This window comes from Scatophagus argus, chromosome 7 (assembly GCF_020382885.2).
Source record: "Scatophagus argus isolate fScaArg1 chromosome 7, fScaArg1.pri, whole genome shotgun sequence".
NCBI lineage: Eukaryota > Metazoa > Chordata > Actinopteri > Scatophagidae > Scatophagus > Scatophagus argus.
The window spans coordinates 21,557,746-21,583,329 of record NC_058499.1 but is presented as its reverse complement, the minus strand read 5'-3'; the positions used below and the strand labels follow the sequence as shown (position 1 = coordinate 21,583,329).

The window sequence follows — 25,584 nt, the reverse complement described above, 5'->3', positions numbered from 1 at the left end:
AAAGATTTCTGTAAGCAACCCTTTTGTCCACATTGCGTTAAGTTCACTGGTGTCCCTGTGTCCTCTGCATCTGCGGTGTGTCTGTAGGTGTTACATGAGGTATCAATGGCTGGTAGAAGTAGATGAAACAGCTCCACGCTGCAGTGTTAGGCTGGGGCTTGAGGTACAGTACAGGTGTCAGATTGTCTCTGGTTGATTGACAGCATTAGTGAGCCAACAGCGTCGGGTCATTGTCCTTCAAACTAGTGCCGTCTGAGACCGCCTCAGCTCCTTCCTCAGCTCGTCTCGGCCGAGCAGGTACTGGAAGCAAAGCATCATGGGAGTGGTAATGTGTTAGAAAGCTTGGGAGTAGTTGTTTGCCACTGAACTGGGATCAGTTAACACATTTAGTTTTAGTCTAGCTTAGCATAAAGACTGGAAAACACCGGGCATGGCTCTGTCCAAAGGTAAAGAAAAATATCTGCCAGCTGGTGCGACCAGTGGAGACTCCAGAGAGTTACCGCTCATCCAAATTGTGTACTGATTACACAAAATAGCTGTATAACAATAACATGTTCATTAGTGAGCTTTAGAGGTACTCCTAGGTATTTTTTTTTCATGACTGTCAGCTCATGGAATCAGGCTGGTTGTCTAGAACTGTTTGCAGTCTTTATGCTAAGCTGAGCTAATGACTGCTTATTCAGGCACATATTTACCATGCAGATGTTATAATGATGTAAGTTTTCACAGGTAACTGTGTAACTCTCTGCTGTGAGACTTTTAGTACCATGGGAGACATACAAATTTTTGTTTCTGAAATAACAAATGAAATAAAATACCCAAATGCAAAATTTTAATCTTCATACTGAATATTTCACGGGAGATGTTGCCTTAGGCGGCTCTCACGATGTGGTTCTTTGTCATCCAAAGCCTGAGCGTTCGCTTACTGAGATGACTTCAGCAAACAGGAGTGGCAGCTGTCAGATTACGAGTGATGAAGTACCAGAGAGCAGGTTTCACTCTAGATGTCATCATTTTCTTTAATCATTAAGTTACAGACCTGTGGTGTTTGTTTTTGTTTCTCCCTCACGTAAACTTCAGAGCTTTCCATCTGAGCGACTCAAACGTCTGTTAGAACCGATGAGGAGCAGTTAGTTGCTGAGTGAATCAGCTGCAGTCAAGTCATTACCAGCAGCTTGTGTGTTGGTGCTTACTGTGAGGTTGTTGATGCTTTCAGAAAGAGCTTCTATTTGCAACATGGTACCCTCTGTGATCACCATCTGTAACACACACACACACACACACACACACACACGCACACATGCACGACACACAGGGTCTCATGAACCCATTACAAGTCACGATTACAGATAAACTTTCAGCGAGTTTCCTAAGCTTTAGTCTCACAGTTAATACAGCTTGAATTCATGGAAGTGTGCTGAAGTTAACAATACATTGCTACTGAGCCCCACTCAGACATGCACTTCCCATGTCATCTTTTAACAAGGTCACCTTGGAAATAGTCAGCAGCCATCTTGGCTCAGACTGGTCTGCCAAGGCGGGGGGTGGGGGCGGTGTCATAAACAGCCATGACAGCCACTGTAATGTTGAGGGGAATGATGATGATGATGATGATGATGATGATCATGAAAGCAGGTTAGGGGTTGATGCAGGTCACTCAGACATGAGTCCATTATTTTATTTTTTCCCACATCAGCTTAAACTTAAACTTCTACTCTGACCTTTTTGCTTTTTGTGCAGAAAGAAGGAATCAACTTTACACACGTATGATTTTATTTATTAAATGATTTGATCAATCTTTTTACATTTATATAACCACATGTTGGCTTCCTTTGCAGAGCAGGATTTTCTTTACTATAAAAATACTATTACAGAAAATATGAAAATAACAGTACAAAATCACCACCTCAGGTTTAAACTAAACATGCTATTTGATCTTTTCCTCTACAATGACATAAATATTAAATAAGATCCCTCCATAATATTATGCAAATATTGCACAAGTTCATCTCAACCATATGACAAAACTGGAATTGGAAAATCAAAGTTTTAAAATATGCAATGCAATGACTGACTCTCACACACATAAAATCATCTAATGGTGGTGCACAAGTGTTAGAACGATGGCTTAATACTGTACAACAAGAGATGTCCATATATGCTGTGTGATTACAGGAGGTGATGTCACAGGAAGTGGAGTCCAGAGAGATGCTGCGCTCTCTCATGATGAGTTAGATCATGGCACAGGTTTGAGGCTGAGGTTGGGTTAGTTAGGCATCTCACTGGAAATGAAATTAAAACACTTCAAGTGTGCAGATTCATCATGTCAGTACACCCTTCATGACAAGCAGCTGTGACTGTCAAACAGCCAGGCAGGTTTATCTGGGCGTCTCTGAATCTCCTCACTCGTAAGGCACAGGGTCGAGCTGATGGGCGGGGGTTTAGAGGAGCAGGGAGAGGATGGGCTGAGGTATTATGGGCTGCAAGCAAAGGAAGCAGAGTAGTAGTAATAGTGACAGCTGATGGGTTGATTAAAAAGCGTGACAACACAGTATCATCATGTTGTTGTCACAGCTGTCACGGAGACGGGTCAGCTCTGCTGTCGTCAGGCCCCACCTGGTCCCGGGAGCGGTCGGCCTCTCGATCCAGGATGGGGCTCAGGCCTCTGAAGGCGGCGTAGGGCCGCACCTGCACCCCGTTCGCTGCAGACTGTCCTGACTGAGGCGAGGATGAATCAACTGGACAAACGTAGTCTGTGGATTCATCTGGCCTTCTCCTCCGGAGATGAGTCAAGTTAGAGAAGCCCAACTTCTTTGGCTAGAAGAAATAGCAAAGGCATTTGACTCATCTGAATGAACATGGAAGTGGACTGAATATATCTGATCAACAAAACTGAGAGGAGCTCTTTTGTTGTGTGTCTTCTAAACATCACTGTCTGCAGTGGTTTCTTGTGTCCATGCTTTAGTGTTGTATCCAATCCATGTGAGTAAAAAGTGATACCAGGAAACAACAGGCAGCAGCTTATAGAAATGTGTCCTCTAAGCTCGCTCTTGTTGACTAATGCCACTGTGTGTTGTATAATATCACACAGTAGCTGGCTGGCCCTCAGGGAGGAAAGACACACACACAAATCCATTTGTTGTTCATTTTTACAGCCACAGTCTATTTAGCCTTCAAGTTTTATTTGTCCACAAAACCATCTGCATAAATATTTAGTGCTCACAGAGCATTGAAGGTCATAAATGGGTCAACAGCTAGTGTGTATTGTGTTTTTAGTGTGGATTATTCCTCCGTTTTTCTTGAGCAGAGCACAGAGAGACTTAGAGCTGAAGCTGCGGCTGATGGCTGGGTCTTTAAGCTGTGAGGAGGAGCAGAGCAGTGCCGGGTTAACTCCGCTCTCACAGGCTTAAACTGAGCTGACACACCAAGGTTTCACCTCGGATTAAGGTGCTTTCCCTCACACATGCAGGAAGATGTTCTCTTAATGCAGAATTGTTGCCTCTGAATACTTCCTCTTCTACTGCACTACCTGTGCTTGTGTTATCTTACCTTGACTTTGGCTGTGATGCTGAGTGGGGTGTACCCTGCAGCCTCTGTGTATTCCCTCTTCTCCTGCTGAGCTTGTGCTCCCACCAGGTTGTTGAAATTGGTGGTTAGGTGGCGTCTCAGCAGTGTTTTCTGAGGAGGGATGTTCAGCAGCATGGCCAGCGTGTCCGAGTTAAATCGAGGCTCCAGCATCTATGAGAGAAGAGATGAATGCAAGATGCTTTGTGTGGTGCTTTTGATTTTTGTCCCATGAGCTGTGGGAATCTGTGTACTCACGACTAGCCCTCCGTGCACACCGCTGCCCCTCAGGTTCGGCGCGTACTCTGCCAGATCCACAGATCTCAGCCACTCCATGACTCTGTGGTTGGACCACTGGACCACCTCACTGGGAGTGAATTGGCTCTAAAAGACGCATTTTAAATATTTCCATGCAAGTGTGTTTTAGAAAATCTCAAAAAATTATAAAATTTGATTGGAGAGCTGAGATGCAATATTATGGATTAGACACCACAAGTCAGTTTCAAAAGACTAGTAACAGAATTCCATTTTGTATGGTGAACGGAAAGCAATAGCTACCTGAATGATAGACACACAAACACATGCTTACCTCGTTGCCGGGCCTGCGTTTGAGGCAGTTCGGGTGGAACTTGTTGACGTGGAGAACATGAATGGCGCATTTGATGCTAAGGTGGTGCAGCTGGCTGGTCACTTTGAGGAATAACAAATCATTCTGAAATGGAGAGACGACAGAAATGAGTGCAGATACAGCAAGTGCATGTATGCTTTTGGGATGTTGAGTTTAAAATCCTGAGGAGGTGAAAACAAGCTTCAGATTCATGTATTTTCTGAAAAATAAAAGCCCACTCCCTGATATTACTTATCTGGAAATCCATGAAGCCTGGATTAACTTTAGGCTGTTATTTCACTTTGATTTCAATAAACTCACAACAGTGAGGTACTGCAGCATCTGTCCATCCACTCTTCCCTCGTTAAACTGGTCTTTGTACTGAGGAAGGCCGATGTCATCAAGCCAACCTTTGGAAAATCAAATGTCACAGTTTTGTGTAAGGGAAGCTCTGAATAAAATCAGCAAGTGTTTCATTTCAATGTCTCATTTCAGCACGTACGAGTGACCCAGACGTAATCGAGCTCTGCAGACTTCTCAGGCTGCTTGCTGCTGAACGTCTTGATAGCTAACTGGAGCTTCTTCCTGTGGAGCGGATTCTTCATCGCCAGCTCCTGGAGATGTAGTGGGGGACAAATAACTTATTTAATGTCGTCACACTTACTTAAATCTTACAGATGACATCACAGGTACACCTGAGAGAGAAAGAATACACCAGGTGGACAACGTGTCAGTGCTGAGGGCGAAACTAATAAGCAGGTTGAAAAGCAGAGACAGGTGTTGCTAAACGCCAAATAGATAGACAGACAGCAAAAGTGATCAGACAGGTGGAACTAAAAAATATCTGACAGGCTGAATGGAAGATTATTTTGTCAGGTAAACCAAGTGAGGCAGACAGATGTCTCAGATGGATCATTTTACAGAATATGCTCTGTAGACGGTGTGTTCATGTGTGTATGTGTGTGTACCCTCTCGAGGTCTTGCGGGGTGGCCGTCAATAGAGTCTGACCGCCGGTGACCCAGTGGCGGGCGAGGATGCCGTACTGACTGAGTCCAATTTCCTCAAGCCAATCACACACTTGCTCTGCGCTCCACTTGGAAAAAGGCATCTTCAGGTCTCTGATATGATGTGAAGAAAAGTCACAAGATTAACATCAAATAGAGAAATATATTTTAAATGAGACAACGGACATGAAACTGCATACTTTACCGTAACATTCAGGGAGCTACAGCTTATGATGTATGTGAGTAAAAACATAAATGTGAGAGCTGAAACTTCAGCAAAACAAAGAATCCATCAGATTTAGGATTGTGTTTGGTTCTATTGTTGTTGAAAGTAATGCAGCTGCAAGGGTACATTGATTGGTAGCTTTCCATCTGGCCCTTGAGATACTTTACACATGTGACAATGTACAGTATGTATGAGTATGAGTGTTTTATTTATACCGTGTGTTCCCTGTTCGGGCCAGTCTTGGGCCAGCTGTAGCTCTGAAGCCTCCCCTCTTAAACTCGCCCAGCTCAGGGTCGTGAACCTGGGCAGGACTACCTGACTGGCTGCGACGGATCCTGGGTACAAACCAAAGCACAGATGAGCGCATGTGAAGGAAAAATAGCATGATGTATAGAGGCTGAGAGAATGTGGCTGAGAAAGACAAAAAAAGCCAAAAGCTGTACTGTAAAACTTACTTCCCCCAGAGCTTCTTAATGCCTCTGTGACTCTTCCTGTTTTCTGGAGAGACAGGGGACTGCTGTCCAGAGTCCACTCCAGAGGACAGAGGGGACTGGTCTGACAGAACACACTCCTCTAGCTTCTCTGGACGTCCTGCCAGACAAAAATACAAGAATATAAGCACTGACACTCTGCTTCAGAAAAGTAATGAGGAAAAACACACAGTTTATACCAACTGTATAATTGCTCAAAGTTAAAGCACACTTTTGTGCTGTCTCCTCCACTGTTAGCCTATTTTACATGTCGTACACGGCTATTTCATAAGATACCGTTTCCTGAAAATCCTCTTGAATTTAAAGCTCTTAGTAAAAATGGATTGTATGACTTTGTGTCATAATGACAAACCCAAAGAAATTTGTCAATCAATTCTGCCGCCCTCAGCTTGAGGAAGCTAATGCAGCTTCAGTAGCTTCCTTATGGGGCATCAGGTCCGTAGCTGTAAGCCAGTGCTTTAAATCGTGCATCAGGTTAGCATTTCGTGGTCACCAAATCATAGAGAAACTGTAGGTATTCATCCAAGAATTCAGTTAATGTTTTGTTTCCATGTAGCCTTGATGGTTTCTCTTCTACAACCTGAATTCAAAACAGTTTGGATGCTGCGTGAAGCCTACAAAGATCAATGAAGCTGATAAGCTGAAGCTGGTTACAAACATTAGATATCATGTCTGCTGTACTGTTTTCAATTGAGTATATGACAACAAGGATTAGCAAATGATCATATTCTGCTTTATTTATGTTTTACACAGCATCCCAACTTTTTTGGAATCAGGGCTGTATGGTGAACAGCACTGCAAAGAAGTACAGGTACACCTTGGATATATTCACACATCGCATGTCAGGCTCACTGGTCTCAACAGGATCATAACACAATTACACAATGGGGCTGAGATGCAGTACCCACCAACATCATAGAGGTCATGTTTTCCAGGAGATCCTGAGGCACAGGAGGTTAGTCAAGTGAGAAGAAATCAAGCAGACAGAGAGCAGAAGCGAGCATTAGTCACACCCTCTTTATCTCCAAAACAAATGTTATATACATGTTAAGTGTATTAAGCAGCAAATGTACAAGCCTCAGGCAAGTGCTGAACTGGGCCAGAAACTCAGATAAGATCGAGTCTGCTTGTTTACGTGAAAGTCCTGTTTGTTCTTAAAGATAATAAGAGTGTGGGTGACTCTTTGTTAGCCTCCATGCTTGTCGATGCAAGAGGTCACCTGGGCTGACAGGACGACCTGAAGCGGGATGAGGTCACCACACACCCGTTTTCTTCCTTTAACTCGAAGCATCCTCATCAACACCCTAACCAGAGGCTGAAAGCAGTCTGAGAAGTTTAACCAAGGTGGTGCTAGAACAAACTCGTGCTACTCCGTTGCCACAACATTACACGTATACAAGTAAGCGGCTCCTTTTTAATCTACACCTGTTTGCTTTGCTTATTCGACTTGCTCTTTCTCAGCGACATCCTGATTCCAAGTGTCGGAGAGTGTGTGAGGCAGTGAGAGCAACAGGGGGATGTCAGGTTACATCTTTGTTTGTTTGCTTCGGATGTCTAAGCTGGCTGAAACACACACATCCTTACGGCTCTCTGATTACCCTCCTGCTCTAATCCCTGGCTCTGTGCAGGCTGATACATGGGTGGCTGTGTGCTTATATGCCTGTTAGCTTCGAGTGAATGCTGATGCGAGCCACCTTTGACAGCTCTCTGAGTCATGAGGGAGCCCTAATGATGCCGGCTTTAGAGCAGCTTGATCCTCCGCGAAAACAGTTACTCAACCTGACTCCGCTCACCTCTGAAGATTGGCATGTTTTGTTCATGAGATAACGGGATTTTGTTAGGGAGATGACTTCGGAGTGAGAGCAACAACATGAGAAAACTGACTCATTTCTACTCAAAGTGTTATTTCCAGTGATGACATCTGAGTATTGTGTGAGCATACAGTACCTAAAGCCGGAGCGCTGGCGCTCCTGCAGCGAACTGCAGCCAGAACACAAACGGAGAAAAGAGCCATCAGACAGCAAAGCGGACAGGAGGAGGAAGCAGTAGGAGCCAAGTTAGTTGACAATGAGTTATTCAGCAGTCACAGATTATTGAATTATTAGTTCTTTTTTTGTGATACATTGAAGGGTCTGTTCAAGGACACATTTTCCCACATAACCTCTGGGGTGTATAGTAATGCTGATTTGGATTTATCTGCTAGGAAATACAATACAACTGGCCCTCATGCAAGAATATTTTTGTGTTATCACAAACTTAAATGACTAGTTCTCTGTGAAGTTTGCTCATACGAGTGTTCCAAGACAGAAACATGAAACTCTCGTAATTAGGGTGCCATAAATTTGCTTGTTTGATCTGGAGGGACACAAACTGTACGCGAGGATTGGACTGCGATGGAACACGTGATCATTAGCATAATCAACAATATAACTCTGGCTGTTCTGCTCTGTTTGTGGCCAAGTCACTTAAGAGTCCTGCTGTCAGAACATCACACTGTGATCTGCCCAACAGAGATCCCTCCTATGATTTTGTGGTTACAATGATAATTTAATCCATTCTCCAAATAAAATCATCTTGTATTCATTACACCTGGTCTGAGATCAGTTGTGCAGTCTGTGTAATCTCATATCCATGACATGACATTAGTGTGCTTCCCCTGTGGACTATGACATTTTCACTTGTAAAAATTGCTGAACTATTTAAGTAGGAGGAGATAATTCTACATCAGGAGGAATTGGTAAATGCATGTGATAACACTGATGGTTGTTGCATGAGGCCCAGTGTCCCATGTATTCTGTCAACACCTCTCATTCAAACAGTTTGCTTTTAGGCAGAAAATGATTTTTTCAAAGTCTGACAGGCGACAGCAGGAAGAAGCAAAACTGACTTTTATCAAACTCCTGTTGATTAGTGATGTAGAAACTCACTGAGACTGTAGTCCTGGTTGTGGATGTGGACAGGAGAGAGCTGGACAGGAGATAAGTACTCTCCTTCTCCCTCTCCGTTCAGCTCGGCTCTGCTCAATTCGTTCTTTTTACTCCGTTTTCCAGGCAGAGTCTGGTACTTGCTCACCTCCAGTGGTGGATTCTGCAGGATGTAAAAAAACAAAAATCCAACATTACTTAATTTCCTCAACTACAAAATGTCCTTAAGACATTAAGACACCTTTTGATCCTAATGAAGTGGACACATATGCTGTGATATGCTGCTTGTGATCCTCCATGGAAACTCAGAGCTTAAACACACTGAAGCTGAGTTTTCGATAGAGTTGTGTGTATTACACTATACATCACATTTCCTCTACATACAGGCTGACCTAAATATCTTCGGTAAAGCAACAGCCGAGTCATGATTTGACTTTGCTCCTTTGCTCTGTTGCATAACAACAGTGTCCTTTGGAGGGTGAATGTCTGATGATGCCAGCATCTGACTAGGCATCGAAGTCACCGAAGGAATAAGAGGAGAAAGGCCAGCAGAAAGAAACAGCTGGGAGGCAGCCATGATGCCGAGCACTTCTGACAGCCACTTCAGGTGGGCCTTGACCCTTTATGTGTGTGTGCGTATGAGCACAGTGTGATTGTGCCATGCCTGTGTGTGCAGCATGAATATCTGTGCAGCAAAGGATGTGAGTGTGTGTGGGTGGGTGAGGCTGTGATCACATGGGAAACATTTTTCTTATTCTTCTTAGAGGGAAAGCTCAGCTGTGAACTTTGCTTGTCACACTGGGAACATGAGGTCAAAGGGCACCTGGAGCATCACATCACATCACACCCTGTGCCGCACAACACAAGGCTACAAAACATACTCAGTATTACCTATTTAATCTCAGTTTATTATAAGAAGACATTACACAATGGCCATTTTGCTGACAATAATCTTGTAAATCTAACACATAACAATTGGCTTGAAGTGCTCTGACCCAAGTGTTGCTCTTAGTGATGAAATTCTAAGAAAATTCTTACAACTATTATCTAAGAATTTCTCCGTCACTGAGACTAGATCCTGGTAAAGGTAAAAGTAATTCACAAAGCATCTTAGCCTTTAAGAGAGCTCCTAAGGTGAAAAACTGTTAGGAGTAGGGAGAAGGACTTTTAAGAGGCTTGAAAGTGCAGGAGTGATGACTTGGCTCTGTTGCAAACTTCCATCAGCAGTTCAGCAGATCACACAAACAATAACAGCACTTTACACCAGAGGGAATGAGGCATATCTGCTGTGCTATATTCTCCCACACCTAACCCTCAGGGCTGTGTGTTGGCAAGAATCGGATATTCGGATATAATACGCCACATATCACAACACAGGAGTTGCGATTTAAGGCGATGTATTGTTTCATAGGCCTGTGTGGTTTACACTAGTAATGTATGCTTAACTTTCTGTTGTCTCAGTTGATTTTATTACCTTGCGAGGCGGGCGTGGGGGGGTACAGTAATGTATAAATGTATAGTGTGTTGCTGAGGTTTAGGTGAAGGTTGTGTGAAATCATGTAGCAAATCAGTACCTCCGCCCCTACGTCTGATTCAGTTTCAACTGGCTGGATCTCTACAGTCTACAGTCAACACAGACACAGGAGAGAGCAAAGAGCACACACAGATACACACACACACACACACACACACAGAGATACACGCAAACCCAGAGTTAACAGGTTAGCAATCACACAATCAGATTAAAAGAATATTAAAAGAATATTTTGAGTTGATCAGATATTTCAGAAGCAGATGTAGCAGGTTGGATTAGACATAAAGATTAGTTTGAGTAGGTGATAGTGTTATGATAGTCAACCAATAGTAGTAAACAGCTGATCTGATATGCATAAACAAACCTTTTGTAAGGATCCACTCTGCAACTCTTCAAGACTGCTGGACAGCAACCTGCGCTGATGCCTGGCAAAAAAAATCACCTTCACATTTTAGAAAACTTCTTCCCACCTGACTAAATGCACATAACATACACTGCAAGTTGAGTGAAATTTCATCTTTGGAACAGAAGTCACAAAAACTTGTACTCACCACGATCCATTAAAAAGACTTGTATCCCCAGTGGACACCAGAGATGTGTCCATAGAGTTCTGAATACTGGGACAAACAAAACAGAAGCAGGTAAGATGGGAAGGAAACTTTCTGATGTGCGTGTGCATTGAGTGTGTTTTGAGTGTTTCTACCTGGAGTCCAATTCTCTTTGGTAAGGAGATGAGGATAACATAAGAGGAGAAGATCCTCTTGAAGACATCTAGGCAGAGATAAAATCTGAGTTTGTTTCTTCAGTTTTAATTTCTAATGAACATTTTTTAAGGGATGAATACTCTGATGTGAAACACAGATTACCAACAGCTGTTGAAGGTAGTAAAAAACGTCAAAAACTTCACTGTCTTACCTCTGACCTGAGGAAATCAGAGTGTGCTTTGTGTGTGATGGCTCTGAGTCGTAAGCTGCCACTGAGCTCCTCCTCACTGCTCCCTGGTTGGTTATAAACACAAAACTGAGAGAAGAGAAGGCACCAAACGCGACGTTTCCTATGTTGTATTTCATCAAAAACTCATTTCAGATTTCAGGAAAGGATGTAATTCTTACCCTGCGTGAGCGCCATGACGTCCCTCATCTTTCTGTACTGACCCAGCAGAACGGTCAGCTCTTCTATACGTCGATCCTGTTCTCAGCGAGATGAAAATATGTTGCCTTGTGTAAATCAAGTAAACTGACCTTTTTTTGTTCATCAAAACAGAGTGGACAATACAGCAGTACAGGTTTCATTTACCTTCTCATCATTTGAAGCTAACAAAGACTCCATCCCCAGCTTCAGCCTCTGGTATTCCTGGTCTAACAAAGAAAAACATTAAAATGTTATTTTGGGCTCACAGTAACCTCATGTCTGGTAAGTTTAAGTCATGATGGACGCCTGATGCAATGTTGGCGACAAACATGACAGCCATGCTAAATATGAATAAACAAGCAAAACAAATAGACACTGACAGCGCGACTGGCCAGGCACCGTCACCTGGGACAAACCCTGCAGCTTTTCATAATGATATAACTGCTGCTGTGTGTCGTGATGCTGCCAACACCAACAAAACAAGAGTTCTCTTCATTTTTATGGAGATTTTTATGGAGACTTTTACAAGCAACACGATGCAAACACACAAAGACCTGAGCCAAATGTCATTTGATATCCTTTCAAACACAGCTGTGTATTTTAAAGGGGAACTCCACCAGTTCACTCTTGAAGTTCAGTTCACTGGCACTACTTGTGAATAAAGCTGTATGACATCTTCTGTGTGCTTGGAGGAACTTTGTCAAGTTACCTCAGGAGGCGCTGGAGACCACACAGAACAGAAAGAAAAGTGGCCATTTATCAGGCAGGAGGGGTCTAATTCAGAAGACGCTAGTTGTTGCACTGTGGGGAACGTATGAATTAGTGTTCCTGGACCTTCACCCATACTAATCACTTTTAGTCATTAGTATGGGTATCATATTTTGGCTTCTACTGCATCCACTTCGACTATTCTTTTCTGCTGTCCGAGTGTCCCAACTTCTTAAGGAAGTGCAATAATAAATTGCTAGATTGGCCCTTTAAAATATCTGGCTTATTGCAGGCAAAGACATGTTAGACAACAGTGATGTACTCTGAGGTTTATACATGCTGATACCAAGCTACTGAAAATTCTCAGCTCTGATTGGCTGGAGGGTGTGGCCAATCAGTCAGTGTAACAGGGTACCCATGGCACAGGTGTTTGCAGTTTGTTGATGCACCAGTATTACATTTTAGGTAAAGACAGCAACATGTCTAAACTGAGCTCTAAGCTGAGAGAGAACAACACCTTTTTTTATTTCTAATGCTGATATTTATGTTTGTCTTATTAACAGAAGAGAAGAAAGAGACTTTGGAAAAAAGGGTAGCTAAAGTGAAGCTAGTAGCCTGAATTTTCAGAGGGACTGTTACAGAGGAAAGAACAGAGGACCAAAGGGCACATGTGACCAAAACAGAAAATCAAGATATGAGGAGAGGACAAGTCACAGGTTAGAGTGAGAGACAAAGAGACAGGGACAGGCTGAGCTCATGTCTCACGTCTGTGACAGAGGAAGGCAGCCTGCGTCCTTGTGAGTGAGAGCTATGTAATGTTGTCTTAGCTGGAAAGACACTTTCAGTGATATCATGTAGCAGGATGCAGAGCAATTCTCTATTCTGGACATTGAGTCCAAAAAGATTTTAAAACTTCTCGTTCAGCTTTGACTGGATGTTAAATTTAGGCAGAAATTCTAAAATACAATATTTTAAGTGGCCATAAGTGGCCATAATATTATATTATCTAGTCAGAAGGTTTGAAAGGATATAGAGACTTGCTGCATTTTGGTTTGGTGAGGCTGGAATGTTTTCTACAACTAACATAAACTGCAGCTCATCTGTCGTCCAAATCTCAATCCCCCAAACACTCTGCTTCCGCACACATGCAAGACCATGGAGGTTAAACATCACAAGTGACCGCTGTTTTTATGTTTGTGACTTGTTTGAGCCAAAATCACTGCTATCACAACGCTATACTTAATGAATAGTTACACTTCAAGACAAAAAGCACAAAAAAAAAAAGATCACATTGTCAAACGGCTGTATGGGCAGGGGAGTTTGGCTGACAGTCAAACAACAAAAGCACACCATGCCTTACATTTGTTAATCAGCTGCTTGACATACACCTCCTCTACAGCAGAGGGCAGCAGAGAGTAGGGGAAAAAAAGAACAAGTCAAATATTCAGCAGAGGAGAGGAGAGAGGGACATGTTGATTAGATGTTATGGTCATCAGAGTTGACAGACACGCACGCATCCCCACTGACAGACATGTAGATATGAGGTGATTGGTCAGACTGTCAGAAGTGGGTACCTCTCTCTGCGTTGTCATTGGCTGTGCCGCCTCTGGCCAGCAGCTGGGTCTGCAGGCACTCGATCTCAGCATCTTTGGAGGCCAGAAGCTGCTGCAGCTCTGAGATTTCTGCCTGTGGAGGAAGATAGAGCGCATGTCTGTGAACTGTGCCATTCTTTCAGGTCACTACATATCTAGGAGATGGCAGAAGTCTAAGCCACCAGACTTGAAGAGTTCTCTTAAAAACAAGAGTATTTTATCAGGTCTATTGGCTGAACATCTCATATGAGCTGTTAATAAGTGGAAAGAATTGGGAAGACAACCCAAGTGCGTCACCAATCAAATAGGAGCTGGCTCATGCATCCTGCTGTTTTGTTTGTTTGTTCGAATCACATTCTCTGCTTTAAGCACTGCCCTCATGAGCTGCATGATATTCAACGTTTGTTAACCATTTTACTGGTTCCCCCCACAGTTCAGCCAAGAATCTTCCCAGCTCTCTCTGTATCTACATGCAGCCTACTCTACGAGACCAAATCTGCACAACTTACATACATAATTCTGGACAAAAACAGGGACAACTTATTGAGAGTGTATCCCTGGAAACCATGCTGTCCAACATCAGTGCACATCTCTGTGAACATGTCATTGATGATTGAAGTGACTCACCTGACTCCCTCATGACTAACAGCTAAGGGCTTGGTCATACTTTCACCATTGGAATTAAATCCAATATGCACCCAACCTGTGGTTTAGCTATCAAATAAAAGTGTAAACCCTCCAAAAATTAAAAAAAAATGTAGCTCTTGCACCTCATTTAACACAACTGCATAACGTAGTTGGCCATAATCACTAATTTTTGAGCCGGTGATGTTCCTTGAACTTATTTTAAGGGTAAATAGGGGGCTGGCTGTGTTGTTTGACAGCTTAATCTGAGTAAAAGATAAAAGAATAACACACAACAAGGACAAAGCTGTTGAAGAACAACAGCTGCAGACAACAGGTGTCAGAAGACAGGTGTGTGCACAGCCGTTTACAAGTGGGGCATGCCATAAATGCAAACTTAACACCTCCAGCAGCTGCTTCACAATTAAAGTCTAGAGGCCAAAGAAACCTTAAAGTCTCCAATAATAATGCAAAGTAGTAAAGTTTAAAGGCAATGTAAAGTTATGGTATAGCTATTAGTTTAAGATGTATATTTATTAATGCCATTCAGTTTGGTACATTACTACAAAAAAATGATGGTTAAATTGTTCACATTTCAAAACGTATCTGTCAATAATAACACGTCATTGCCTGCTGTGCAGCTTTAGGTCCTGACTGCTGACAGTATATAAAGATGGACCACATGAGAGTGAACAAAAAAGCCAAAATATCGCCATTACCCCCTGGTGGCTTGCAGAAGTACAGGTCATTACTCCACTAAAAAAAGACATCAAATAAATTTTCCCAGTCATCATTTCTGTCATTTCAGGTAGTTTTCGTTATGCTGATGTATGTTGATGTGTTCATTCTCTGAGTTTGGTTCTAATTAATTATTTGACCTGTTTGTAATTGAGTCTGGCGGGAACTTAATACCACAGCTCCATTGCCCGATCACTGCTGCCCAGACTCCAAATGACTTTGGCAGTACAAGATGGCAGCACTTGGATCCGGGATATTCTGGCTTCAGTTTTGTACAGTGGGAGAAAGTGAGATGCATAGTCCATCTGTATATGTGTCCATTGTGCTGACTTGACTCTAATCTTGGTAGTACAAAACATAAGTCATCATGATCAAACACAACTAATGCATACACAAATCATATTGGTTTAATTCATCCATGCCAACAAAAAGACAGAAAGGGAGACATAGTCAGAAGCAGAAGGATGGATTTTCTGGTTTTTCTGCTTCTGCTCACTGACACATGAGCACATCCAGTATAATTTTTTCTTGTCAAATTTTGAATATTTTAGCATCTCATTTTTTTTACCCCCCACCCGTTCCTTTACCTACTTGAATATTTGATCTGAAACAAAACTTCAGCCACCACAACACTAACAAACGGAAAACAGAGAGCATCAGGAGAAGGAAGAAAAGAAGCGCTGATGGCACTGAATAAGCAAGAAGTGGAGAAGCAGTGCAAAAGGAAAACAGGTGCAAAGAGACAGAAAAGGAGAAGGACAGATAGAGCGTCGGCAAAATGATTCAGTACTAATCAGAGGAAAGGAACAAACACAGTTAAGAAACGAACGACAAGAGCAAAGGGCAGAAGAGGAGGAAGAGGAGGAGGAAGAGGAGGCACCTGTGCGCTGCGCCAGCGCTCCTCCCAGTGCTGCTTCTCCAGCTGTGTGTGCTCCACAGTCAGCTTGAGGCTGGACAGCTGGGTCATGAGCGACTGGTAACACACATGGAGAGAGTAAGAGATAGAGAGCTAGAGAGAGCAGAGACACAGGAAGAGGATAACGATGGGGAGGTGTTTTAGAGATGAGGAGAAAGAAGAGGAGCGGGAAATAAGTGAAGAGGGCAAGCCGCAGAGAGGGGTTAACAGAGAAGAAGAGAGGATAAAGAGTGAAGGAGGGAGAGGAGGAAGGAAGCACTGTAAGCACAGAGAAAGCAATGGCACTTTGACCACCTTCAAATGAACCAATAACAAACAATGTGCGAGGAGAGAGATCCTGTTTTTTATTAAAAGATATTAACCTCTTAAATCCTGTTGGCCCATTGTCATAACAGTATGCCCAATCTCAGAAACCATTATTTTAATTTCCAACTCATTTATTGTAATTTCCTACAGACTTTAGAGTTTACAAAAATATTGACTATGTCAATAGTTCAATGTAAAGCACAAAGCTTTAACAGAATAAATGTAAAAGCAAATCAGAAGTTTAAGAGGTTAAATCAATAAAAGATTCCAGAAGTATCTAAGCATGCATTGTGAATAGATTGGGTGATGGAAGTTCACCACACAGTCTAATTATACTTTGCTAGCTTATTTGTATCATGACATATTAGTACCTCATTTCCTCCGAGGTGCTTCTCTAATTAGCCACTCTGTAATGTGGCATGTACACTTGTGTGCCAGATGCAGGCCAGTACAGGCTGCTTGTTAGCCAGAAATGGCTTGATTGTTAAGATGTTAGTAATGACTTGTCCTTTAATGCAGCTGCTCTGCATTCACAACAATACATTGACGTGTATAAATGTAAACTGAACATTAGAATCTCAGTGTCGTATAATCAAGATATTGGCTTTTACCAGGAGAAATCGAGCTTGCAAATGTTTATCTAATCCCTTATCCTGAATACGGAAGTCGCACAAAGCTGACTGTTACCTGGATACGTAAACAAACCACATGTTGGGAAATGGGCTTTTGTGCTGTCTTGTCGACAGTTTGATTAGAAGATCTATACCGCTCTCAAGTCTGTAAAGTAAATATGAAGGTGCAGCCAGCAGCCAGCTAGCTTAGCTTAAAGTATAAACCTGGAAAACAGGAAAATAGCTAGCCTGACTCTGTTTAATATTATAAACTGTGTTTAATGTTATAAACTCCATTTCAAGTGCTCCACTTAGTATGCATTTGAGGCACAATCAAACAAAGTCTAATGGGTTTGTGCCAGGATTATTCTTTTATGTTATATTCTTATTTTTTAAAAAAATTAGGAAAATGTCAAATTATTCTTTGAAGTGCATGAAAACGTACTGGTGTTATAATTCCTTGGTTTTGAGTGATGCGTTCATGCCAGCTCATCCAGCGTCACAGTTTTCTAGGCGCACAATAAGAACTGCGTTCAAGAATGTCATTTTGGCTGCAGATGTAATGATTGTAGCAATGTTGATTGTAGTCACAGTCCATTACTTTGTAAGCTCTGATAAACATCTGATATAATAAGACCTCATTAACCCTGCAGCTGTATTTATTTATGGCTTTCTTCTATAGCTTTGTACAGCATGTTTCACATTACCAACTCACTCTTCCATCCAGACCTCTGGAATCTGATACAGCATCAATTTATTTCATTATCTACGATGTAAAACGCATCACACATGCTCTACAGGTGTAATCAGTAGAGGTTTTGGTGATCACTGAGATGTAAGGTTGTGCTACATATTGGTCTAAATACCTTGGTGCCTCTTAGCTTCCTCTCATACTGGCCCTTCTCTCCCTCCAGCTCCTCCACTTTTCTCTTCAGCTGCTTTATTTCTTGCAGCAAATCCTACGGAAAAAAAACAAAACACAGAATCTTAACCTTCAAATACCTTTTTCTCAAAGTCATATTCAGCAGTAAACAGTCATGTAGGTGAGTTCACAATTATTTTGAAATTCTGAAAATGACCTAATATCACAGCTAAATGTGAGAATCAACAACATTACTGAACTGTACACATGCCAACATGGAAACACGAGTGCATTCAAACATCAGGTTCACATTGAGTGCAGTTATACAGGTATCCAGGGCTGGACAGTACAGTGGTTAATATAAGAAACACGATCCTCCTGAAACAGATACCACAGCGTGCAGTTATCAACAACCAGGAAAAGGATGAGCCTGAGGACCCACAGCAAGACTGAGAGCCGCCCAGGCTGCACATCTGCCAGCTGCACATTGCCACTGTGCGAGGGAAACCTTGTATAGCATTACATATTAATATAGGAACAGTTACACGACCCATCCACCTGGTCAGTGTAGGAGGAAACAGACAGATGTAAACTTTGTTAGTAGGGGGAGGAGTCAGTGTCATGCAAGCAAACCACATCAAATCAAATAAAAACACAACGCCTGGTCCAATACCCAATTTGAAAGAATTTGTAGAGATCATCCTGATTGGGCTGAAATATGTTTTTCCAAATGCTTCAAATACTTGAGGAGTTAGGCTACGAGAGGGGCATGTTTCTGAGTTAATATGCTCTTCAGCATGAACCTGCAAACAATTACAGTGGGTTGTACTACTTGTCAATGTTGTTGGGTTCCTTTTTTTAACCATGTTGTTACTAAATCAGCTTCAACAACCTCAATAACCCCTCAAACGTATGGAAGTATTTGAAAAAGTATCCATATCTGCAAGAGCCAGAGTAGAGCGTGACCCCAACATCCTGCAGTACACACACAAACACACACTACCAGAGAGACTGTTAGTTTGATTCTGTGGAAATTTCCAAATACCGGGTGGTGTGTGGACTGGTTAAAAAGGGAGAAAGAGAAGAAATGATGGGGAAGGAGGGGAAGATGAGTTCATCCATCAAGTCTCCCTACGTGTACAGTCTGTCCTCCATTGTGCATCCTGGCGTCAGAACCAGACAGGCTCAGTTCTGAGCTGGCTGACCCGACCTGAGGGCTGCGGCCCTGGGCTTGGCTGCCTCTGGGCTCCCCCTGTTGGGCCTCCTTGTCTTCCAGAGCCCGTTTCTCCTGGATACGAGTGCTGATCTGTTCCTGAAACCTGCACATCTGCTCCTGGAGCTCATTGATGAGATTTACCACACACTGGGGGAGGTGAGGAGCGATGGAGGACAAAGGAAGGGCAGCGCAGGAGATGAATTGGTGAGGTGAAGAGAAGAAAAAGAGGAAGGCATGAAAGTGAGTTGAGGAGAGGAGAATCACACATGAACTTATCTGTTAATCTAGTCAGGATTTGGGCCTGTGTCCTTATCTCCATGACTGATGGCTTTTACTGAGGAAACTCAACACTTCACAGAAAAAGGTCAAAACCCCAAAAAACATCTGAACAACATATGGCATGAACATCAACTGCAAAAATGAATGCAGAGAAAGGAATTACAACTGTGTAATAAAGAACTTTCTGAAATGGAGGATGAAAAGAGGGTTGAAGATTAAGAGGAGAAAGCATTATACATCAGCTGCACAAATGACACACAAACCGTACGCCAGCGAGGAAGCCTAAAGTAACTTCCCTGAATAGAAACAAACGCTACATAGTGGTGAGACAACTATCCTGTACAAAGTGAATACAAAGTGAGTCAGTGTTTGGGAGTGTGTGAGACAGATGCAGCCTCGGGGCAGATGCAGGAGAGGCATCATGCCTCGTCACCTCATATTGTTGAAATGGTGTTAGAAACATATACATGTTCAAGTATACAACTGAACACACACACACACACACACACACATATAGAGCACGAGGCTTTCCGCCCCACTGACAGGAAAAGAGCAATGAGTTTAGTTTCAGGTTTTTCTGGGGTCACTGCCTAAAACAAACTATAGTACAGCTGGGAAGGCTGAGCTGAGTAGGAGTGGCTGGTTCACTAAGCCCATCAAGTCGATTTTGATTCATCAAGCCCAAAATCAATCCTACTATTCCAGTTGTGATCAGCCTGTCCCACATCTCTTTGTTGACTGACCCCAGCGTAACACCATGGCAGTGTAATCTCATGTGTATCAGGTATACTCCGGGCGAAGGAACAAATTTAAGGGATAAGTATCAAGATTTGACCATGAAGTTTACATCTGGGATGGAGGAAGAAGATTAAGATTAAATGTTCTTTCATCTGCTGCTAAAATTACTTTATGTTCTGATTACCTTTTTCGTGAACAGGTTTAGTTGTATCTTACAGGTGTATGGGAAAAAAACTTAAATAATAACATCAAACACTTACACTCGTGTATTGAACTTTTCGTGTTTTGTATGCTGGTGACCAGCACAGCATAAAATGTCTGTGCCTTAATGCTATTACTAATGTGAGTGAGTTTAATATAGATATTACAGGATCAGCCTGTTATTCTCTCTCGATTAATAAAATCTGAAAAGAAATCGGTCCTCATACGGCAGTCTGCTCCCATCGTCCACTTAGAGCAGCTGACTCGTTCACCACCGACACCTCACTAAGACTCAGAGGCAACACAGGATGAAGATCAGGCTGTTTTAAACCCGCATCCTTCGTAAAAGCTTGTTGAGCTCAACACAAATACATGTGTTTGATTCTTTTTTACTACACTGTCTATAGGTGAAGTTTGGCTTTAGGTGTGCTCTTTGCTTAGTGGTGTTCTTTTTTTTTGTTATCTTTGTAACTCTGTGGCTGCTGATTTACACAAATCTCACGGCTCCTCCTTTGTATGACATTTTTCACAGGACAAAAGCCACCCGACAGCTGCGGACTACTCAAAATGACACATGGATATAGTGTTGTATTTGCATTTAAACTTGTCTTTCACTGGACCATTACAGGCTCTTAAGTCTCCACATAATAGCCCCACCCTGAAACAGGACTGTGACCAATAATTTAGATCAACAGGCTGACTGCTTTTTATTGCATTTATATAAACCAAAGCCAGAGAACATCACAGCTCTTTAGTGTGTGAAGAGTTTCCACAGCCAGAGGCAAAAAAGAAGAGAAAAAAAAGGATGATCATCAATTTCAAAACCTTGTTCTTGAGAAGCTGTTGTCTTAGTAAGTCAAAGTGTGACTTTGTGCGTGCTGTTGGAGTGGTTTCCTGAGGTGAAAGTGTCTGGCCCTCAGGAATGCTCAGAATGAATGCCTGCCATTCCTCCTGCCAGCCGACCGGAGCCTGGCAGCTGTTACTAACCACACACACACACACACACACACACACACACACACTCAGAGTTTGCCGGCAAAATGTAGACTGGTCCTAGTTGTCGTAACATGACCAAAGCAAATCCCTACCACTGTACATCAGATATGTTGGATTTAGGTGTGTGTGCAGGAGTACTGTATACCACCAGACACAGCATCTCATTACTTCACCAAATATGCATCAACATGCCAGTGTTAAAACATTCACAGTTAGACAGCACACAGGCAGGACTGATGTTGAGACTTAGATGCTGGAGCCTCAAGCTCAGAGAATCAGTCTTGTGATCGCTGAAGCAGCTGGAGAACCAGACGGAGGGAAATGGATGAACGGATGAGTGTCTTTGCAGAACAAACCACTACTGAAGTGCCTTTATGCCTCACATGTGACTATTTAATGCCTGCCAGGGTGAAAAAAGTAAACACAGGCAAGAATTTTGTAAGAAAAAACACCTGGCAGAATCAATATGTGGTTCTTAACTTCAAATGTTCAAGTGTCACCAAATAACAGATCTCAATTTTGATTTTGCACCTGATCTGAGGTGCTACATGGTAATATACTGTATGTGATCCCTGTGTATCAAGAATGCTGTAGTCACAACAGACAACAGTGAAAACTTGCATGCTTTTTAGCCATGCTAGCATCAGGTGTTGGTTGTATATCTCAACAACTACTGAATGGATTACTATGACATTTTGACATGGGGTCTTCACAGAATGAGGCATACTGTCTTCGGTGTTCCCGACTTTTCGTCCAGCGTCACTGTGAGGTCAACATTTGTGGTTGTGAGACATATCTGAAGAACTATTGTTTTTACTGTCATGGAATTAGAAAAACAAACAAACAAACAAAACAACACAAAAAAACAAACCCAAAATAACCAAAACCCAAACATTCATGTCCCCCTCAGAATGAACTGTAAATGTGACTTTGGCGATTCTTTAACTTACTGTGCCATCGCCAGACTAAAATCAGGCAAATTTTTAATGAGAGATCTGCAAAACTTGATGATGATTTTCTCCCTGTTCAAGTGGATTAACAAATGTCAGCATGCTAACAAACTAACAGAGTGATTATAGTAGTGGAAGACTTAAGGCAGCAGCAACAATCTCAGAAAGAAGCTAGAATGCCTTTGGTTGTGGTATCATTCCAGTATATTACAGCTTGGGCTTTTGGCAATTTATTTGGCAATAATCCCCATCAGTAATGACATTATGGTGACCAAGGCATGATGTGGGAAATTGGCACAATTGTTTGAAAGAAACATGTAGTTACAGTTAGATGATCAAAACTAAAGATTTAAAATCTTATTTGGTAAAGTGGCTGAAGACAACATGTAAAGTTACCCAAACTGCCACGGTTTTACAGATTGGTTCAGCTATTCCCAAGCCTCCTGGGCTGAAAACTGAGGCCAGCACAGAAAGTGCCAAGAACAGCAGTTCCTCAAATGGCCACTTGAGGCTGGCTCCAAAAGTGAGTCAATTACTGTAAACCCTTAGTCCATTTAAAAACTTTAGACACAGCTATCAATTGAAATAAATGGTCTGCAGCCTTTTCATTTGAAAAAGATAACAGCAGTAAATAAAACAGAAACACTGTGCCTTTTGTTTAGGCATTTGACATGAATAAACCGTTACATAACCATTATTATAAAGTCTGAAACTGCTTGTTTCAGGTGCGGTGTTATCATAACCTACAGAAATACTAACCTAAACTATGGCAATAAGCTTATTTCACTGGTGTAATCTTGGAACCATAGTACCAAAACACCGCAGCAAAGTGTGTGATTATGTCATAAATGTGCCAGCTGATTAGCAAAAGAGGCTTTCTGACCAGAAAGGGGGTTTGAAGTCAACTGCTAAGAGAACTTTCCGTTGTTCAGAATATTGTTTCATGTGAGATTTGCTGAGGCAGAAAATGTTACCAGAAGAGTCAGATCACACTACGTCCTGCAGGATTTGTAGTGTCAATGTCCTGCATGCTCACTTTGTGTGTGAGCCTTGCAGGACAGAAAACAATATTTCCAGAGTACATCTTGTCATCTCTTATCTTTCCATGTGTCTGTCACTGTCTCTCATCTTGTCCCTCTTGTTCCCTCTCTTCCTCCTCTCTCCGCCCTCAGACCTCTCTCTCTCTCTCTCTCTGTTGTCAAGCCCTCTCTGTCTACTTCCGCTGATGCTTATCACCCTCTATCCATGTATGTGTGCGTGTGTGTGTGTATGTGCAGAACATGGGCCCCTGCGTGTCAAAAATGCTGCATCCTGTTTATTCAATCACAGTACGGCCCCCCTGGTGCTGGAGGCCTTGTGATGGCTTCATGCTTCATGTGCGCGTGCACACACACACACACACACACACACACACACACACACACACACACACAGATCTTGTGATGCCAGTGGGGAGCAGCAGCTGGATGCCACAATGAATAAAATTCACACCAAGAAAATAGTGAAGACAAGCAAAGACTGCTCATGTATACATGTGTACAAACCAACCAACTTGTCTGGTTGTCTGTGTGTGTATATATATGTATATATACATGTGCGTGTGTGTGCCTGACATTATTTGTGCAAACTTGTAGCTATTTCCAACCTCACTGAAGCAGAACACACTGCCCAAAGCCTTTCAATGTAGAAAGTAACTTCTGATAATCATTTCCAAATGACATAATCATAACAGGTAGTCAGACTTGTACATTATTGTGCTTCTAGTGGATATGATGCAGTTGAAAAATCTGCTGAGCAAAATACATGTTTTCATTAGTGGACAGAGTGTTGAGGGGCCCTAGCGTTTGTGTACAATGCAACATGTTCATGTTAACAGGCCATGTAATACTGAGATTCAGTGTTTATGGCTGCGTTGATTAATTTCACCGTGTTGTGACAGTTTTCCTCGTGAATCTTCTTAAAACCCCTCATAACTTGATTTCATTTGAAATCTTACACATTCTCACTAACATTAAATATTAATGACTGAATAGGCGACGGTCGCTGTTAAAGACTTTTAAAAAGCATCCTTAAATGTATTTATTAGGGGTGGATATTTTTTTGGCAGTGCTGACTTTATAGTTCGGTGTCAGCTGTCTGTCTGGCAGACTGTCTGCTGTGTTCTGTTGAAACTGTCTGGAAAGACAGTTGATGTGTTCTGGCTTGTCTCAGAAAATCAACACTAAGGTTTAAAGCTCAAACACATTTCATTATTACCTCAGACACTGAAGTTGGATGTGGAGATGTTTTCACTATTTGTTCCTTTATTAACTGGATGACAGATGTGGCTGTGATATGGAGTTGGGGACAAAAGGGACAACCCTTTGTCAATTGATTTGACTTTGGATGTTACTGGATGATGTTCACTTGACGATGGTAAAGAGTTGTGGAAAAGTCCGACACGTAGAACTTGTCTGTTTTAATGGGAAAACCAAGCCTGAAAGACAGCCTCAATTCATGTCATTTGGGTCAGCACCAGTTGTAGCTGGAAACAACAAGTATCACAATGAGATATAAATAAAACAAATAAATGATCTTAAAATCAAAGGAACAGATTGCATTACAACTTAGGGGGGTACTGTAAACTACACTGCTGAGGCAAACCAGAACCGCTGTATCTATTCTGATAGCTGTTTGTGCTTATTATGCAACCTTTTACTATGACCTGGGAGAAGTGTTGATTCAACCATGTGAATTTTTAATGTTAAAATACCCTCTGCTTCCTACGATCTTTCAGAAGGTTTAGCCAAACTCCATTCTAAAAATGGGTATTTTATGGTAGGGCCATATTTTTTCACAGTAAAAGTTCAGCTGCGGCAACAGTAAGACTCTTTTCTGATTCACTTCCATCTACATACACATGTAATTTACTCAGCAACATCATTAACTAATATGTGAAGTGTCTGCTATAGACACACTGACTGGTCAGATCCCACAGTTTGCCATTTTCATCCTCTCTGTGGACGGCCTGAAGCCACGGATCTCTTCTTTTAGGAGCTCTTGCTCCTTGGTAAAGCAAATGAGACGCAGCAGCCATTTGGCATGATGGCAGTAGTGTTTTCAGTGTGCCACGGGGACATGTGCATTGCTTGCTTTTACCCAAAAGGGGATGTATGCCTGCTCTGCAATGGTTCAGCCTACCAAGTAGGACACACATTGGGACAAACAAAAAACAAAAACTTCTACTTTTTCTAGTTCATTAGCCAGAATGTACTGATGATTTTTATAGAATTAGTCCTTACAGGTATTGTACAGAATGAGCTTTGACACAGTCCATGCCCTGTATGAATTAGCTGTCACCTCTACAATGACCAGCTGATAACCCC

At 42.2% G+C, this 25,584-nt stretch overlaps 1 protein-coding gene across 8 annotated transcripts in view; it reads right to left on the bottom strand.

Moving 5' to 3' along the window:
* The window catches only part of ppfibp2b (PPFIA binding protein 2b), a 77,223-nt gene continuing 51,639 nt past the window's right edge, over positions 1-25,584 (bottom strand). For 2 of the 8 annotated variants that reach the window (XM_046395022.1, XM_046395024.1), the window contains 23 exons: positions 18,975-19,202; positions 17,844-17,936; positions 13,765-13,876; positions 11,648-11,709; positions 11,464-11,539; positions 11,267-11,349; positions 11,055-11,122; positions 10,903-10,968; positions 10,716-10,776; positions 10,392-10,439; positions 8,821-8,980; positions 7,841-7,873; positions 6,802-6,834; positions 5,858-5,993; positions 5,618-5,737; positions 5,140-5,290; positions 4,674-4,785; positions 4,493-4,581; positions 4,154-4,276; positions 3,823-3,948; positions 3,550-3,738; positions 2,617-2,817; positions 1,040-1,259 (listed from right to left, as the gene is read on the bottom strand). In XM_046395022.1, the coding sequence (XP_046250978.1) occupies positions 1,131-1,259; positions 2,617-2,817; positions 3,550-3,738; positions 3,823-3,948; positions 4,154-4,276; positions 4,493-4,581; positions 4,674-4,785; positions 5,140-5,290; positions 5,618-5,737; positions 5,858-5,993; positions 6,802-6,834; positions 7,841-7,873; positions 8,821-8,980; positions 10,392-10,439; positions 10,716-10,776; positions 10,903-10,968; positions 11,055-11,122; positions 11,267-11,349; positions 11,464-11,539; positions 11,648-11,709; positions 13,765-13,876; positions 17,844-17,936; positions 18,975-19,202 (2,499 nt within the window). In that variant the 3' untranslated portion in view covers positions 1,040-1,130. Of the gene's footprint in view, positions 301-1,039; positions 1,260-1,755; positions 2,481-2,616; positions 2,818-3,549; positions 3,739-3,822; positions 3,949-4,153; positions 4,277-4,492; positions 4,582-4,673; positions 4,786-5,139; positions 5,291-5,617; positions 5,738-5,857; positions 5,994-6,801; positions 6,835-7,840; positions 7,874-8,820; positions 8,981-10,391; positions 10,440-10,715; positions 10,777-10,902; positions 10,969-11,054; positions 11,123-11,266; positions 11,350-11,463; positions 11,540-11,647; positions 11,710-13,764; positions 13,877-17,843; positions 17,937-18,974; positions 19,203-25,584 lie in introns of those variants that run through there. The other 6 variants (XM_046395017.1, XM_046395023.1, XM_046395020.1 and 3 more) reach the window with 6 other exon arrangements.